Genomic DNA, 17,029 nt, shown 5'->3' with positions numbered 1-17,029 from the left:
CCATTGCTTTTGAAAAAATAAAAATAAAAAATTAGAAAAAAAAATATTTAATTTTAAAAGAATGTTGTTTTATAGTGACACCTCATGTTAAGTAGGAAAGCAAAACCAGTATTTTTCTTTATATTGTTCATACTCAAGATAAAATAAAATGGGCTTTCTGTTTTAGGAGGAATTCTACCTCCTGGTTCTTTGTGAGCCAAGTAATTAAACGGTATCATTTTATCTTTATCTATAGAACAGAACATCTCTGATCAAACACTGGGAGAAAATAAAAATGCTTTTGAAGTTTGTAGATCAATAAGAACTTCCTGCTTTGCACAAAGCTCAAAAGGTAGAGTCCATAAACCATTAGAGGATGCCGGGATTTAAAAGATGCTTAAATACTTGGACCTGCCTGTGTTAGGTAGTTGTTGAGTAGATTCCCAAGCAGTATGAAGGCTCTCCTTAACCTGGGATTGCTCTTGCTTTTTGTCACTGTCCAGGCTAAGGTCTATGAACGCTGTGAGCTTGCCAGAATTATGAAAAGACATGGAATGGTGGGCTACAAGGGATTCAGTCTGGAAAACTGTAAGTCTTCTCTACTTGACCTTATCAGATAAGCACCCCCTTGAGAACAGGTACAAGGAAGCAATGAGTGTGCAGAGGGAGAGCTGGAGTCAGTAAGCTTTGGGATTCCTGTGTGTTTGCCTTAGTTTGATTAAAAACATTCTTGTCTTTTCCATCAGGGATACTGGGGTGACGATATGGGAGGGGACATTGGTGCTTTGCAGAGGTAATAGGACCTGACCTGAACTAGTGGTAGCATATTTTATAATTTAATCCTATGATTGTACTTATAAAATAAATCACTTGTAAAATACAGCCAGCTAATTTTGATAGCCAATATGAATCATTTGCTGTGGCTGCTTATTGATGAGTATTGTTTTTCTTTTCAGGGATATGTTTGGCTCAACATGAGAGTGGCTTTAACACACGAGTTGTAACCAACCACCCTGGACACCGAAGCACCAGCTATGGGATATTTCAGATCAATAGCCGACACTGGTGTAATGATGGCAAAACCCGCAAACCAGTGAACGCCTGTGGGATACGCTGCAGTGGTAAGACAAGGCAGGTTTACAGGGATAGCAAGCAACTCGCCTGCTTTTATGTGCAAGAACAGGGTTTCTATGCAGGAGTCAACACTGAGAGAAACATCAGGAACCTGGGGAGACTGTCTTGACTGTTAAAAAGTCATTGTTCAGCACATCAAAACTAGCCAAGGAAGACAATAGGCTTAAGGCACAGCTTGGTGATAGAATGCCCTGCCTACCAATCAGAAGTTTCTTGAGTCCACTTCAAAATTTCTGAATGAGTAGACAAAATAGAGCCTGACAAGATAGCTCAGACAGTAGAATCTCCTCAGACCCTCAGAACCCAAATAAAAACTGAGTTGGGGACATGCATCTATAAGATCAGTGCTAGGGAGTCTGAGACAGGCAGACCAATGGGATTCACTGACTAACAGGCATAACTTAATCTTTAAGTCAGTTCCCATCGCCGACCCTGTCTCAGAAACAGTGTGGACTGCTTTAAGCCAACAGCTCCTTAGACTGTCCTCCTGTGACTTCTATATGCACAATTCTTTATGCTGAAAATACAGCGCTTAAGTTGTGAGTCTTTTCTTTTTAAGGCTTATTTATTTATTGTGTTTACAGTTTCTACATGCATGCCAGAAAAGTGCGCTAGAGCTTATTAAGATGACTGTAAGCTACTTTATGATTGCTGGGAATTGAACTCAAGATTCTGGAGACCAGTCAGTGTTCTTAATCCTGAGACATCTCTCAAGCCCCAATTCTTGAGTCTTACAGCACCTGGCTCCTTTTATTTTCTTTAAATTGCTGGGAAGAACTTGATTCACAGAAGACTTGTGCATTGTGTTCTTTCTTAAAGTATTCATTTATCTTTATGGGTGTGTATATTTTGCCGGCATATAGGATTGTGCACCGCTTGTGTGTGTAGTACCTGTGGAAGCTAGAAGAGGGCTTCCAATTCCTGGAACTGGAGTTACAGATCCTTGAGATCTGCTCTATGGGTGCTGGGAATCATTTCTCTGGAAGGGGATACAATGCTCTTAGCCACTGAAACCATATGTCCCTACTACTGTTTTTCTTTTCTTCAGGATATATCTCCACTGGTAGACCCATGTGGCAGTTTCAGCATATTCTGTTTTCCAGTGTGAGAATAAAGAATAACTTCCCTCATGGTAGCTGACAGTCCCACAGACTCCAGTGACTTCTCATGACTACAATATGTTCTTTAATTTATAATTAGTACTGGTATTCTAAGAAAACACTAGTACTTAAGTACATCTCAACCACTAGGGACTTCACAAATGATAAATTAAATGACTTACAGCATATCAACAGGATAGAATCAAAAGACTGTCTCCAATAATCACAGATTCATGGATATTTGGAAAGTAATTTCTTTCATTCACTGTTTAGTGCTGCAGAGAAAAACCGCCTGAATCTAAACTGAAAATGGGTTCTGAACAGTCCTTGTCCAGTCCTCACCCCTGTCTTTCAGTTTTGCTCCAGGATGACATCACTGAAGCCATAAAATGTGCAAAGAAGGTCGTGAGTGATTTTGAAGGCATGAGAGCATGGTATGTTGGAATTTTGAAAGGGAAAACTTGTGGTTCTGTTGATTTATGTAGGGAGTCTTTCTAAGGCTCAAGTGTCATTCTCAGCTCTACAAATACAGCTGGGGCCTTTATTTACATCATTACTTTGAAGTAATTTCTCCAGATTGTGAGAATCCTCACAGTTTACTACTCCCTTGTCAGGCCTCCAGATTGTTTATAGATCAGTTCACAGTACCATGCATGTGTTGCCACATTGACATTGAGCATCCTGTGCTGCACTCAGGGTTTTGAGATATTCAAACTGCCATGGAGACATAGCTGCATCAATCAGTAGTAGTTTCTAGATGCATCTACAACTCACATTTCACATTAGATCTTGGCCCAGATCAGAATCTCCATTAGTGTCACTGTTACACTATCTTTCCCCTAAATGTTTAAGAATGTGTGTGACAGGGGAGATATTTTTTTTTTTTTTACCATTTCTTCCCTGTATTACTTTCTCCCACAGGAGGGCATGGAGAGCCAAGTGTGAAAACCGAGATGTCACCAAGTATCTTAAGAACTGCAGACTCTAATCACTGGGCACCACCACTTCAGCTCATTCTGTTTCTTTCTCTCTCTAGAAGTAGTTATGGGAAAGGTAACACTTTCTTGTTTTCCCCATCAAACAAGCAGGCTTTCAACAGAAACAGGAGCAAAAAGGATAGTGTTTCCTTAAAGGCTTCTGCTGTCTTCTTCATTGTTTTAAACAAAGCCTCCAGTTTTCAGTTAGGCAATGCAGCAGATGTTTGTGTCAGTGGTCTATGCTGGGGTCATCAGACACATCTAGATACTTCAGTCATTCACTTAGGAAGTAATTCACATTAAGTTTCACTGGAATGAATCTTCATGTCTCCCTTGTTGCAAAGAACTAAAACAAACACTGAAAGGAGACAAGTTGATCTTGGGTAAAATGGCAGCTGTGTGAGCTCCCAGGCTTTGTGTGCAGGCCTAGCACCCAGACAGTTAGAACAGCCACTGTATGGGGCAAGCTGGGGTTTTAAGGGAAAAGAACTCTGAGTGAATAGAACTGTACTCAGAAACTTTTTGTCATGAACTCTGTGACCTTTCAAAAAAATATTTTTTTAGAATTTGCCCATTTATACCACTTAAAAAATAAATTCTCAACTCATGTGTTGGTCTATTTTAACCCTTGAGAGAGTGTTCCCTTCCTCTTGCTAATCATGAGGTATTCCAGAGAGATTAGTGTCTGTGCTAGCCCTTAACTTTCTTAAAGTAGCTTCTTGCATATCACCTAACTCTGAGACAGATGAGCTTGGATCAGCAAATCTAAGAGCATTGTGAAAAACTACGAATTACCATTAAATCGCTTCAATTCACATCTTGTCTGTGCTTACTCTCATATGGTGTCTCTGGGGGAAATTGTTTATATATTGGGAAAAACAACATGGTACTCTCAGTAGGGCCTACATCCTCACCTGTACATAACTAGCATCTTCATCCTCACCTAAATAACACCTGTGCCTATATCCTCATTTATAGATAGTGGTTGCCTATATCCACGTCTACATCTAGCATCTGCTTACATCTTCACCTACATGAAGCATGTGTCCACATCCTCACCTACATATAGCCATTGCCTACATCCTCACCTACATCTACAAGCAATCAGGTGAATATTTCTGTGGTAATATTCAAGAGCAAGCTGACCCTCTTTTCCCTAATGGGCCCGTAGCAAAGTAATTCCCACATTATGAAGCCTCTAGACATGTACATATGAAGACATTAGTGCAGAGACAGCCTGTGTATTGTTCTAGTGTTTTGTTCCTCCTACACTATACCTGTGTTTTGAGACATTTTCTGTTCAATAGGAGCATCATATTTTATTTTTAGATTCTATATTTTCAACTACAAAACACACAGCTTTTTTTTCCATTTTGTTTTATGTATACATATGTTTTACCTCCTCACATGGGCACCACATGCATTGGTGCCCTTAAAAGTCAGAACAGGACACTGGATTCCCTGGGACTTGAGGTACAGATAAGTGTAAATTGTGATGTGTTCAGAATGGAACCTTGGTCCTCTGCAAGAACAGGTATCTTACATGTATCCTTAGGAAATATTTTCTCAGTATTCTTTTCCTCAGCCTAACAGAATAAAACTGGCTAAATCTGAACAAAATCTGTAGTAATCCTTTTTGTCCCTCACTCCTGTCTTTCAGTTTCCCTGCATATGATACCTCTCAAACTGTGGACTGATCAGAGTGTTGTGAGGTATCCATAAAAGAGTTTTAAGTTTCAAGAAATAAAACTTGTTATCCTGTTGTAAGTACATGCAGAATATCACTTCATCCTTGAACAAACTATTAATGACAACTCCTTGAGAGTCTTACTCTTTCATATTATTCTTATTTTAAGTATATCCAATACCTTTAGTATATCACTCTACCTTCAGAACATGTTGTTCCACAGATGAAATACTTTGTTATCCCAAAGCATTTGAACTGTATGTATTATAAGGAGGATAGAAAAAAGTGCTATGGAATGCTTCTGTCTGGACTCAACATGGCAGTTGGACTCATAAATCCTCAGCAGCAGAGATTTCCTGCTTCAGATCGGGCCCATTAGCATTGCATTATAGACGAGGGAAGTGTGTGTGAGACCCACCCCTCCAAGAGGAGTTATCAGCAGTTAATGGTTTCTGGTGTGAGTGTAAGATAGGAGCTGCATTCCTCAGTGATGTAGCCAATGGTAATTGCCCTTGCTCATGCAAGTAAATGCAAGGAACCCTCACTTATGCTGCAGGCACTCATACACAGAAGCCCTTAAGTGAGAAGAGGGCATGTTGGGAAGGAGTTCAATGGGAAGGGGAGGGACATAGGAGAAGATATTTGAGAGGAATATGAACAAAGTACATTGTATGTATGTATAAAATTGTGGAAGTCTAATTAAATTTAAAGAAACCCAGGGTCTCACATTGGAGCACTGGACTGAGCTCCCAAGGTCCAATGGAGGAGCAGAAGGAGGGAGACCAGGAGCAAGGAAGTCAGGACCACGAGAGGTGCGCCCACCCACTGAGACGGCAGGACTGATCTAATTAATGGGAGCTCAGCAAGGACAGATAGACTGGGACGGATGGAGTATGTGATCAAACCAGACTCTCTGAACATGGCTGACAATGAGAGTTGACTGAGAAGGCCAGGACAATGGCACTGGGTTATGATTCTACTGCATGTACTAGCTTTGTGGGAGTCTAGTTTGTTTGGATGCTCACCTTCCTAGACCTGGATGGAGAGGGGAGGACCTTGGACTTCCCATGGGGCAGGAAATCCTCACTGCTCTTTGGACTGGAGAGGGAAGGCAGGGGAGGGTGGAGGGGAGGGAAATGGGAGGAGGTGGAAATTTTTAATAAATAAATAAATAAATAAAATAATTCTGTCAAAAAGAAAGAAAGAAAGAAAGAAAGAAAGAAAGAAAGAAAGAAAGAAAGAAAGAAACAAACAAACAAACAAACAAACAAACCCAGGGTCTCATACACTGAAAGAAAAGAAGCAACACCACACAATGTTCCTCCATCCAAGTCAACAAAACTATGGGCACTCTCGCTAAGTTTCTGTTCTTTCCTTCTGGATTGATTGAAGGGTTTTGTTATCCCATTAAAGGTGGTGTCTCAATATACAGTTGGATTCCCATCTCACTAACTCCTCCAAGTTGTTTGTCTTCTTTGATACATAACATCTGTCCTGGAACCAAATGCCCCAGGAATCTCTCATCCTGAAAGCAGGACAAAGCCTTCCAACAAGTTCATCTTCTATACCCATCTTCCATATCCACTAGGACGTGAGTGCACAAGATCTGTACATGATGGTGTGCTCTGTGGCCTCCTCCTGTCTTAATCAGTGTTCTAAGTATGGAGACACAATGACCATGGCCACTCTTATATGGGAAAACATTTTATTTGGTTGAGATACAGTTTTTGAGGTTTATTCCATTATGATCATGGCTGGACATGGTGGTATGTAGGTAGACATGGTGCTGGAGGAGCTAAGATTTTTGCGTCTTGATTCGCAAACAACATGAAGTATACTATCCCACAACTGGTGTTGCTTGAACATAAGAGACCTCTAAGTCCATCCTTACAGTTACAAACTACTCCAAATGGCCACAGTTCCTCTGACCAGTACACAACTCCTAAAGGTTCCACTCCCTTTATGATAAGCATCCAAGCACATGAGTCTATGGGACTATTAGTGTTTCTACCTGGGCAGCAGCCTGCCTCTGCATTCAAAGCAGTTACATCCCCACTTGTTGCTAGGTGTCTTCCCACTGTCATCTATGTAACATATGTGTAGGAACCTGCACCCGCAGTCAGCAAGGGTTCCTGGAGTGGGGATTGTTAAGACCAAAGGAAAGTCAGATAAGAGAAACTGAGAAGAAAGACTCAGGATACAATCAGGAAGTCTGTTTGATCATGAAAAAACAGCCACACAGCCCAGAGTTTATTTCAGAACTTGCTTTTATATAAAAGCAGAACACTCAGTCAAAATCTAACTATAAGACCATTCCTGTCGTTGAGTGAGCAGTTGCCTTTCTAACATGTGCTTGCTGCTTGAAAGCAACCTTACTTACTATCTTGATGCTCCTGAGGTTTAGCATCAGCACTTTTCTTTATTTTCCTTTTTTTTACTGCTTTTAATTGAGCTTTATATTTTGCTCTGCTCCCCTCCTTTCCTTCCTCCTCCCCTTCTGCCCTCTCCATGAACCCGCTGCTCCTGATTTACTCAGGATCTCTTGTTTTTGTCTACTTCACATGTAGATTAGATTCATGTATGACTCTCTTACGGTCCTCTTTGTTGTCTAGGCTCTCTGGGATTGTGAATTATAGACTGGGTTTTCTTTGATTTATGTCTAAAATCTACTTCTGAGTGAGTATATATGATATTTGTGTTTCTGGATCTGGGCCCTTACTCAATATGATGTTTTTCTAGATCCATCTCTTTGCCCGCAAATTTCAAGATGTCATTATTTTCTGTTGTGTAGTGCTCTGTTGTGTAAATGTACTACATTTTCTTTATCCACTCTTCCATTGAGAGCATATAGGTTGTTTCCAGGTTCAGGTTATGACAAACAATGCTGCTATGAACATAACTGAGCACAGGTCCTTGTGGCATGATTGTGCATTCTTTGGGTATATACCAAAAAGTGATATTGCTGAGGGAGGTTGTTTCTTAATGTTCTGAGAAATTGTCATACTAATTTCCAAAGTGGCTGTACAAGTTTGCTCTCCCACCAACAATAGATGAATCTTCCCTTTACCTACATCCTCTACAGCATAAGCTATCATCAGTGATTTTGATCTTGGCCATTCCTATGGGTATAAGATGGAATCTCAGAGTTGTTTTGATTTGCATTTCTCTGATGGCTAAAGATGTTGAACATTTCCTTAAGTATCTTCCAGCCATTTTGATTCCTCTGTTGAAAGTTCTCTGTTTAGGTTTGTACCTCATTTTTTATTGGATTATTTGTTCTTTTGATGACCAATTTCTTGAGTTCTTTGTATATTTTGGAGATCAGTCCACTGTCTGATGTGGGGCTGGTGAAGGTATTTTCCCATTCTGTAGGTTGCCATTTTGTCTCATTGATCATGTCCTTTGCTTTACAGAAGCTTTTCAGTTTCAGGAGGTCCCATTTATTAATTGTTGCTCTCAATGTCTATGCTACTGGGGTTATATTTAGGAAGTGGTCTTCTGGACCAATGTGTTCAAGTATATTTCTCAGTTCCTCTTCTGTGAGGTTCACTGTTGTTGGTTTTATGTTGAGATCTTTGATCCATTTGGACTTGAGTTTTGTGCATGTTAGTAGATGTGGGTCTACTTTCATTCCTCTGCATGTTGATATCCAGTTATACCAGAACCATTTCTTGAACATGCTTTCTTTTTTCCATTTTATAATTTTTGCTTCTCTGTCAAAAATCAAGTGTTTCTAGGTATGTGAATTAATATCTGGATCTTTGATTCTGTTCCATTGGTCCTCCTGTCTGTTTTTATGCCAATACCAGGATGTTTTCAGTACTGTAACTTTGTAGTAGAGCTTGATTTTTTTCAGATTAGTCTTGAATCCTGCTACATTACTGAAGGTGTTTATGCATTTCAAAAGTTCCTTGGTAGAATTTTTTGGGTCACTTTTGTAAACAATCATATCATCAGTAAATAGTGAGAATTTGCCATCTTCTTTTATGATTTTTGTCCCCTTAATCAACTTTTGTTTTCTTATTGCTCTAGCTAGACCCTCAAGAATTATACTGAATAGATATGGACTGAGTAGACATCCTTTTCTTGTTTTTGATTTCAGTGGAATAACTTTGAGTTTTTCTTCGTTTAATTTAACGATTGCTGTTGACTTGCTGCATATTGCCTTTATTGTGCTTAGTTATGTTTGTTGTATCCCTGTTCTCTCCAAGACCTTAATCACAAAGGAATATTGTATGTGTCAAAGGCTTTTTCAGCTTCTAATGAGATGATCATGTGGGGTTTTTGTTTGTTTGTTTATATAGTGAATTTCATTGACAGATTATTGTATATTAAACTATCCCCGCGTCTCTGGGATGAAGTCTACTTGGTCGTGGTAGATGATTTTTCTGATATATTCCTGGATTTGGGTTGCCAGTATTTTATTAAGTCTTTCTGCATCAATGGTTATGAGGGAGATTGATCTGTAATTCTCTTTCTTAGTGATGTCTTATTTTGCATCAGTATTCATTAGTGAGATTGGACTGTAATTCTCTTTCTTAGTAATGTTTTTGTGTGGTTTGAATATCAGGGTAATTGTAACCTCATGAAAAGTGTTTGTCAATGTTTCTTCTGTTTCTATTGTGTGGAAAAACTTGAGGAGTATTGATACTTGTTTTTCATTAAATATCATGTAGCTATTCTTGGCAGAAACCTTCTGGTTCTGGGCTTTTTTAGGTTGGGAGATTTTGAAGACTGTTCTTATTTCTTTTGCAGTTATAGGTCTATTTAATTTGCTTATTTACTCTTGATTTAATTTTGTAAGTGATATTTATCCAGAAAATTTTCCATTTTCTTTAAGTTTTCCAATTTTGTGGAGTACAGGCTTTTGAAGTATTACTTGATGATTCTTTCTGGATTTCCTCCATGTCTGCTGTAATGTCCCCCTTTTCATTTATGCTTTTGTTAATTTGTATATTCTCTTTCTGCTTTTTGGTTAGTTTGGATAAAGATTTGTCTATTTAGTTGATTTTCTCAACGAACCAACTCTTTGTCTCATTGATTGTTTGTATTGTTTTCTTTATTTCTATTTTTTGTGTGTTCTTCTTCTTGTAATTTATTTTTTTCTTTTTTAAAATTTATTTATTTATTTATTAAAAATTTCCACCTCTTCCCCACCTCCCTTTTCCCTCCCCCCTCCTTCTCTAATCATAAGAGCAGTCAGGTTTCCATGCCCCGTAGGAAGTGGGACAGATCTAATGGGAGCTCACCTAGGCCAGCTGGACTGGGAGTGCTGAAGCATGTGATTAAACTGGACACTCTGAATGAAGCAATGAAGGCTGACTGAGAAGCCAAGGACAATGGCACTGGGTTTCAATTCTACTGCATGGACTGACTTTGTGAGAGCCTGGTTTGTTTAAATGCTTACCTTTATAGACCTTGATGGAGGGGGAAGACCTTGTTTCTATTTTTTTATTTCAACTCTCAATTTGATTATTTCTTGCCATCTAGTCCTCTTGGGTGAGCTTGCTTCTTTTTATTCTAGAGTTTTCAAATATTCTGTTAACTTCCTAATGTGGTATTTATTTTTCAACTTCTTTTGTAGGCATTTAGTGTTATGGACTTTCCTCTTTACACTACTTTCATTTTGTCCCATAAATTTGGGTATGTTGTGTGGTCATTTTCATTGAATTTTGGAAAGTATTAATCTTTTTCTTTATTTCTTCCTTGACTGATGATTCATGTGAGTATTGTTTAATTTCCATGTGTTTGCAGGCTTTTTGAAGTCAGTGTTGCTGTTGAATTCTAATTTTAAGCCATGGTGATCCAATAAGATACATGGGGTTATTCCGATTTTTTGTATCTATTGAAGTTTGTTTAATTACCTAGTATGTGATCAGTGTTTGAGAAGTTTCCATGAGGTGTTGAGAAGAAAGTATCTTCTTTTATGTTTCTATAAATGACAGTTAAGTTCATTTGAATTATACCATCTTTTGGTTTCCTTATTTCTCAGTTATGTTCCTGTCTGGCAGACCTATCCAGTTGTGAAAGTGGGGTGTTGAAGTCTCTCACTACTAGTGTGTGGGTTTTAATGTGTGATTTAAGTTTTAGTAATGTTTCTTTTACATATGAGGGTGCCCTTGTATTTGATGCATAAATGTTCAGCATTGAGATTTCCTCTTCATTGATTTTTTTTCCTGTGACTAATGTGAAAGGTCCTTCTTTGTATCTTTTAATTGATTTTAGTTGAATCTATCTTGTTAACTATTAGGATTTAACAAAACAAGCTACACCATCTTGTTTCTTAAGTCCATTTGTTTGGAAAATTTTTTCCCAACCCTTTATTCTGCGGTTATATCTGTCTTTGAGGTTGAGGTGTGTTTCTTGAATAAAACAGAAAGATGGATTCTGTTTTTGTTTGCAATCTGTTAACCTGTGTCTTTTATAGGTTATTTGAGTTCATATATATTAAGGGATGATAATGACCATAAGGGATGCTAATGACCAGTTATTTCTAGTTTCTGTTATTTTAGTTTTCATTGTTGGTGATGTCATTGTGTGTGGTTTTTCCCTTTTTTGGGATTTGCTGCTGTGAGATTATCTATTGTTTGTGTTTTTGTGGATGTAGATAACTTCCTTGGATTGGAGTTTTTCTTATAGTATGTTGTATAGGGCTCTCTCTGTAGCTAGGTATTGATTAATTCTGGGTTTGTTGGCAGGTATTATTTAAGTCTGGTTCTGTTATTGAATATCTTGTTTTGTCCATCTATGGTGATTGTCATGAATTAGTGGAATTCTAGAAAGTCTTTAATTTCTTTATTTCTTTCTTGACCCAGGGGTGGTTCAATAGTGCACTGTTCAATTTCTATGAGTTTGTAGGCTTTTTGAAAGTAGTAATGTTGTTAAATTATAACTTTAAATTCTGGTGATCTGATAAGATACAGGGGGTTACACCATTTTTTTTGTATCTGCTGAGGTTTGCTTTGTTACAGAGAATTTGGTCAATTTTAGAGAAGGTTCCATGAGGTGTTGAGAAGAAGGTACATTCTTTTGTGTTTGGATGGAATACCATGTAGATGCCTGTTAAATCCGTTTGAGTCATGACATCTGTTAGTTCTGTTATTTCTCTGTTAGGTTTCTGTCTGGTTGACCTGTCCATTGGTGAGAGTGGAGTATTGAAGTCTCCTACTATTAGTGTGTGGGATTTGATGTGCCATTTAAGCTTTAGCAATATTTCTTTTACATGGATTCTCTTGTATTAGGAATATAGGTGTTCAGGATTGAGACTTTAACATGATGAATTATTCATGTCTTCTGATTGATTTTAGTTTGAAGTCTATTTTGGTAGACTTTAGAATAGCTACACCAGCTTGTTTCTAAGTCCATTTGAACAAAAAAAAATTTCCCAAGCCTTTGTTCTGAAGTAATGTCTGTCTTTGAGGTTGAGGTGTGTTTCTTGTATACAGCTGAAAGCTGAACCCTGCTGTCATATCCACTATCTTAGCTTGTGTCTTTTTATAGATGAATTGAGTCCATTGATATTAAGAGATATTAATGACCAGTGGTTGTTAATTTCTATTATTTTTCATTGATAGTGTTTGTGTGTTTCCCTTCTTTGGATTTTGCTGCTGTGAGTTTATCTGTTGCTGTGTTTTTGTGCAGTTAGCTTCCTTGGGTGGGGATTTTCCTTCTAGTACTTTCTGAGAGTCTGGGTTTGTGAATATATACTGTTTAAATCTGGTTAAGTCTTCGAATATTTTGGTTCTCCATCAATGGAGACTGAAAGTGTGGCTGGTTATAGTAGTCTGGGCTTTCATACATAATCTCTTAATGTTTGTAGTATATCTGCCCAGGACTTTCTGGCTTTCATGGTTTCCATTGAGAAGCTGTCTGTAATTCTGATGGGTCTACCTTTATAAGCTACTTGACTTTTTTCCTTGGCAGCTCATAATATTTTTTCTTTATTTTGTATATATTGCATTTTTGGCTAGGGGGTGTTTGTCTTTGGTTCAGTCTATTTTGTGTTCTGTAAGATTCTTGTACCTTCATAGGGATATTCTTCTTTAGGTTGGGAAAGTTTTTGTCTATAATTCTATTGAATATATTTTATGTGCCTTTGAGCTGGAGTTCTTCTCCTTCTTCTCTTTCTATTATTCTTATGTTTGATCTGTCCATGGTGTCCCAGATTTCCTGGATATTTTATGTTAGAAATTTGTTGGATAAAATGTTTTCTTTGACCAGTGAATTGATTTCCTTGATAGTATCTTCAACACCTGAGATTCTCTCTTCCATCTCTTGTATTTTTGGCTATGCTTGCCTCTGTAGTTCTTGTCAATTACCCAGATATTCCATATCCAGGATTCTCTTGGTTTGTGTTTTCTTTATTGCCTCTATTTCAGTCTTCAAGTCATGAACTATTTGTTTTACCTATTTGATTGCTTTTTTCTTGTTTTTGGGGGGGTTCTTCAACAGATTTATTATTTTTTTTCCAATTTTTTGTTTGTCTTAATTGTAATAAATGAAGGTACAATGTACCCAAACCTACGGAACACTATGAAAGCAGTGCTAAGAGGAAAGTTCATATAACTAAGTGCCTACATTAGAAAAAGTGATGAAAACTCACACTAATGACTTAGCAGCACACCTGAAAGCTTTAGAATAAAAAAAAAGAAACAGACATATTCAAGAGGAATAGAAGACAGGAAATAATCTAATTGAGGGCTGAAATGAATACAATATAAACAAAGAAAACAATACTAAGAATCAATGAAACAAAGATCTGGTTCTTTGAGAAAATCAACAAAATAGACAAACCTCTATCTAAACTAATCAAGAGAGAGAGAGAGAGAGAGAGAGAGAGAGAGAGAGAGAGAGAGAGAGAATCCAAATTAACAAAATCAGAAATGAAAATGGGGACATAGCAACAGACACTGGTGGAATCCAGAGTATCTTTAGGTTATACTACAAAAACCTGTACTCCACAAATTGGAAAATGTAAAAGAAATGGACAATTTTATGGATAGATACCATATACCAAATTAAATCAAGACCAGGTGAACAATTTAAATCGACCTATAAACTGCAACGAAGTAGAAGCTGTCATCAAAAACAGTCCAACCAAACGAACCTGGGGCTGGATGGTTTTAGTGCAGAATTCTATCAGAACTTCCAAGAAGAGCTAATGCCTATACTCCTCAAAGGGTGACAAATGATAAAAACAGAAGGAGCATTGCCAAATGTTCTTTTTGTGAGGCTACAGCTACCCTGACACTGAAACCACATAAATTCTGAGCCAAGAAAGAGAATTACAGACCAATCTCACTTATGAACTTAGATGCAAAATACTCAATAAAATTCTAGCAAACTGAATCCAAGAACACATTAAAGAAATAATTCACCATGACCAACTCAGCTTCATTTCAGAGATACACTGATGGTTCAACATATGAAAATCTATCTATGCAATCCTTCATACGAATAAACTGATAGAAAGAAGAACATATGATCATCTCATGAGAGGCTGAAAAAGCCTTCACCAAAAATCCAACCCCTCTTCACAATAAAGGTCTTGGAGAGGTCAGGGATGCAAGATTGTGGAGGGCCGCAACCACATTCTCCATTACTTTAAGGGGCAGAGGTAGTTGACCTCTGTGACTTCAGGGTGTGGCAGTACACACCTTTAATCCCAACACAAGGGAGGCAGAAGTAGATTAACCCCTGACTTCAAGGGGCAGAGGCAGATTGACCTCTGTGACCTCAAGGTGTGGTAGTACACGCCTTTAATCCCTATGCCTGGGAGGCAGAGACAGATCTCTGTGAGTTCAAGGTGTTGTAGCACAGGCCTTTAATAACTTTCCACTGCTGCTGTCCCTGCCTACTCCCGAGGCGTCATCTGGGTTGATGGGTAGCGGACCAATCCAAGAGTGACACGTCCGAAGCGAGGACTGTTTCCTATGTAAGGGATGGGTTCCCCTCATTCTGGGTCTCTGCTTTGTAAGCTTATGCTCTCTCTCAAGACGCATTAAAGCTTTTCTGCAGAAGGATCCTAAGTGTCCCGCGTCGTTCTTGCTGGCGAGACGGTAGCGCGGGACACAAGATCATATGTAAACATAATAAAAGCTGTATAAAGCAAGCTGACAACCAACATCAAATTGAATGGAGAGAAACTCAAAGTGATTCCACTAAAATCAGGAGCAAAACAAGGTTGTCTACTCTCTTCATATCTATTAATTATGGTTCTTGAAGTACTGACTGTAGCAATAAGACAACAAAAGGAGATCAATGGGATTCAAATTGGAAAGGAAGAGGTCAAGCTTGTTATTTGCAGATGACATGATAGTATATGTAAGTGACCACAAAAATTCTACCAGGGGACTTCTACAACTGATAAATACAAGATCAACTCCAAAAAAATCAGTAGTCCTCCTATATACAAATGATAAAGAAGCTGAAAAGGAAATATCATCTTTCACAATAGCCACAAGTGCATAAAATATCTTGGGGAGACACTTTAACCAAAGAAGTGAAAGACCTATTTGACAAGAATTTTAAGTCTTTGAAGAAAGAAAATGAAGAAGATATCAGAAAATGGAAAGATCTGCCATGCTCTTGATTTGGTAGGATCAATATAATAAATAAATGACAATCCTCCTAAAAACTATCTATAAATTCGTGCAATCCCCATCAAAATACCAACACAAATTCTTCACAGACCTTGAAACAAACCATGTGATATAACTGGATGTCAACATATAGAGGAATGAAAATAGATCCATATCTATCCCCATGCACAAAACTCAAGTCCAAATGTATTAAAGACCACAATATAAATCGGACCACACTGAACTTGATAGAAGAGAAAGTGGAAAGTGGCCGTCAAATGCATGGGCACTGCAGACCATTTCCTAAATATAAATTAGGAAACAACTTACCTCAAGGCCAAGCAATATCACTTTTTGATGTTTATCCCCCCCAAAATGCTCAATCTTACCACAAGGACATGTGCTCAGCTATGTTCATAGAAGCATTGTTTGTCATAGCCAGAACCTGGAAGCAACCTAGGTGCCCCTCAGTCAGAGAATGAATAAAAGAAAAGGTGATACCCTTTCACATTAGAGTCTAATTAGTGGTTAAAAAAATGACATCTTGAATTTTGCATGAAAATGGATAGAACTAGAAAACACTATCCTGAGTGAGGCAACCCAGACCAAAAAAGATGAATATGGTATTTACTCCCTGATAAGAGAATACTAGCTATAAACAAAGGACATTGAGCATACAGTTCATGATTTTAGAGAAGGGAAGTAAGAAGGTGAGCCCTAAGAAAAACAATATAGATCTACCTGGAAAGTTGAATTAGACAAGATTGGCTGACAAAACTGAGAGCATGGGGAAGAAGCTTTAAGGTGAAAGAGGAAGAGGAAGGTAGGGGGTAGAAGAACTTGAGGGAATGGGATAGTTGACATGAGACATATTTTACAGTTTCCCTTTAAAGTCAGTATTGCTCATTGAAGAATTCGGTTTTCTATTTTGTTTCAGTCTCTTGATCACCCCCTTATCCTTCAGTCAGCATGCAAATCTCCAGCAATGTCTCCTCTCGTGATTTCTTCCAGCAATCCAGAGCATTGCATATATACATTTCAAACAGGAGCCAATATATATATGTGTGTGTATGTATGTGTGTGTGTATGTATCACAATAATAATAACTTAAATTTATGCCAATGTGAAACTTCCAAAAACAGCAGTTTTATTTATCTTAATCAATAATAATTTGAACTAAATTTCCTTAAAAGATGATAAGTACTTGTAACCCACTGGTTATAAATGACTAAGCCCATGTGTTTTCATTTTTTCTGTGGAAACAAAAGTTTAATTTTCCCCAAACATAATGCATCTTTTACTTTCAAATCAATACTTCTCAAAATATGCAGGTTGGTATGATTCAATAGTTTTTCAAGCAGTATCATGAAAGAGAAGGGAAACTGCTGACCAGCAGAAAAGACATTAAGTTTTCTCACAGTGAAGAAGAGCTTAGCTTAGGAAGGAAAAGAGGAGGAGCAGTGCTGGTGGGCACAAAGTGTGTCTTTGGCTGCCAGTATTCCTAAAACAATATTTGCTAACTTCTTCAGCCCCAATCTCAGATTATCTGTTTCAAATCTGTGCAGTTTTACA

General features: G+C 38.0%; 1 protein-coding gene across 1 annotated transcript; it reads left to right on the top strand.

The window, feature by feature from the left end:
* Nucleotides 1–423: 423 nt before the first annotated feature.
* On the top strand, nucleotides 424–4,005 carry LOC125413968 (lysozyme C-1-like). Its single transcript, XM_048455692.3, has 4 exons — nucleotides 424–567; nucleotides 936–1,100; nucleotides 2,569–2,647; nucleotides 3,135–4,005. Exons 1-4 carry the CDS (start codon nucleotides 432–434, stop codon nucleotides 3,199–3,201), a joined length of 447 nt encoding a protein of 148 aa, XP_048311649.1. The 5' UTR covers nucleotides 424–431; the 3' UTR covers nucleotides 3,202–4,005.
* The last annotated feature ends 13,024 nt before the right edge of the window (nucleotides 4,006–17,029 follow it).

This window comes from Myodes glareolus, chromosome 23, assembly GCF_982192425.1.
Source record: "Myodes glareolus chromosome 23, mMyoGla1.1, whole genome shotgun sequence".
In the NCBI taxonomy this organism is placed as follows: Eukaryota; Metazoa; Chordata; class Mammalia; order Rodentia; family Cricetidae; genus Myodes; species Myodes glareolus.
Note: the sequence above shows the minus strand (reverse complement) of the source record. Positions and strands in the feature narration are given on the sequence as shown.

Excerpts from the sequence above, each read along its gene's own strand:
- LOC125413968 (XM_048455692.3), top strand. The coding sequence starts at position 432 with ATGAAGGCTCTCCTTAACCTGGGATTGCTCTTGCTTTTTGTCACTGTC. Across the intron at positions 568-935 it reads GGGATTCAGTCTGGAAAACT|GGATATGTTTGGCTCAACAT; the intron begins GTAAGTCTTCTC and ends TTTTCTTTTCAG. Across the intron at positions 2,648-3,134 it reads TTTGAAGGCATGAGAGCATG|GAGGGCATGGAGAGCCAAGT; the intron begins GTATGTTGGAAT and ends TTTCTCCCACAG.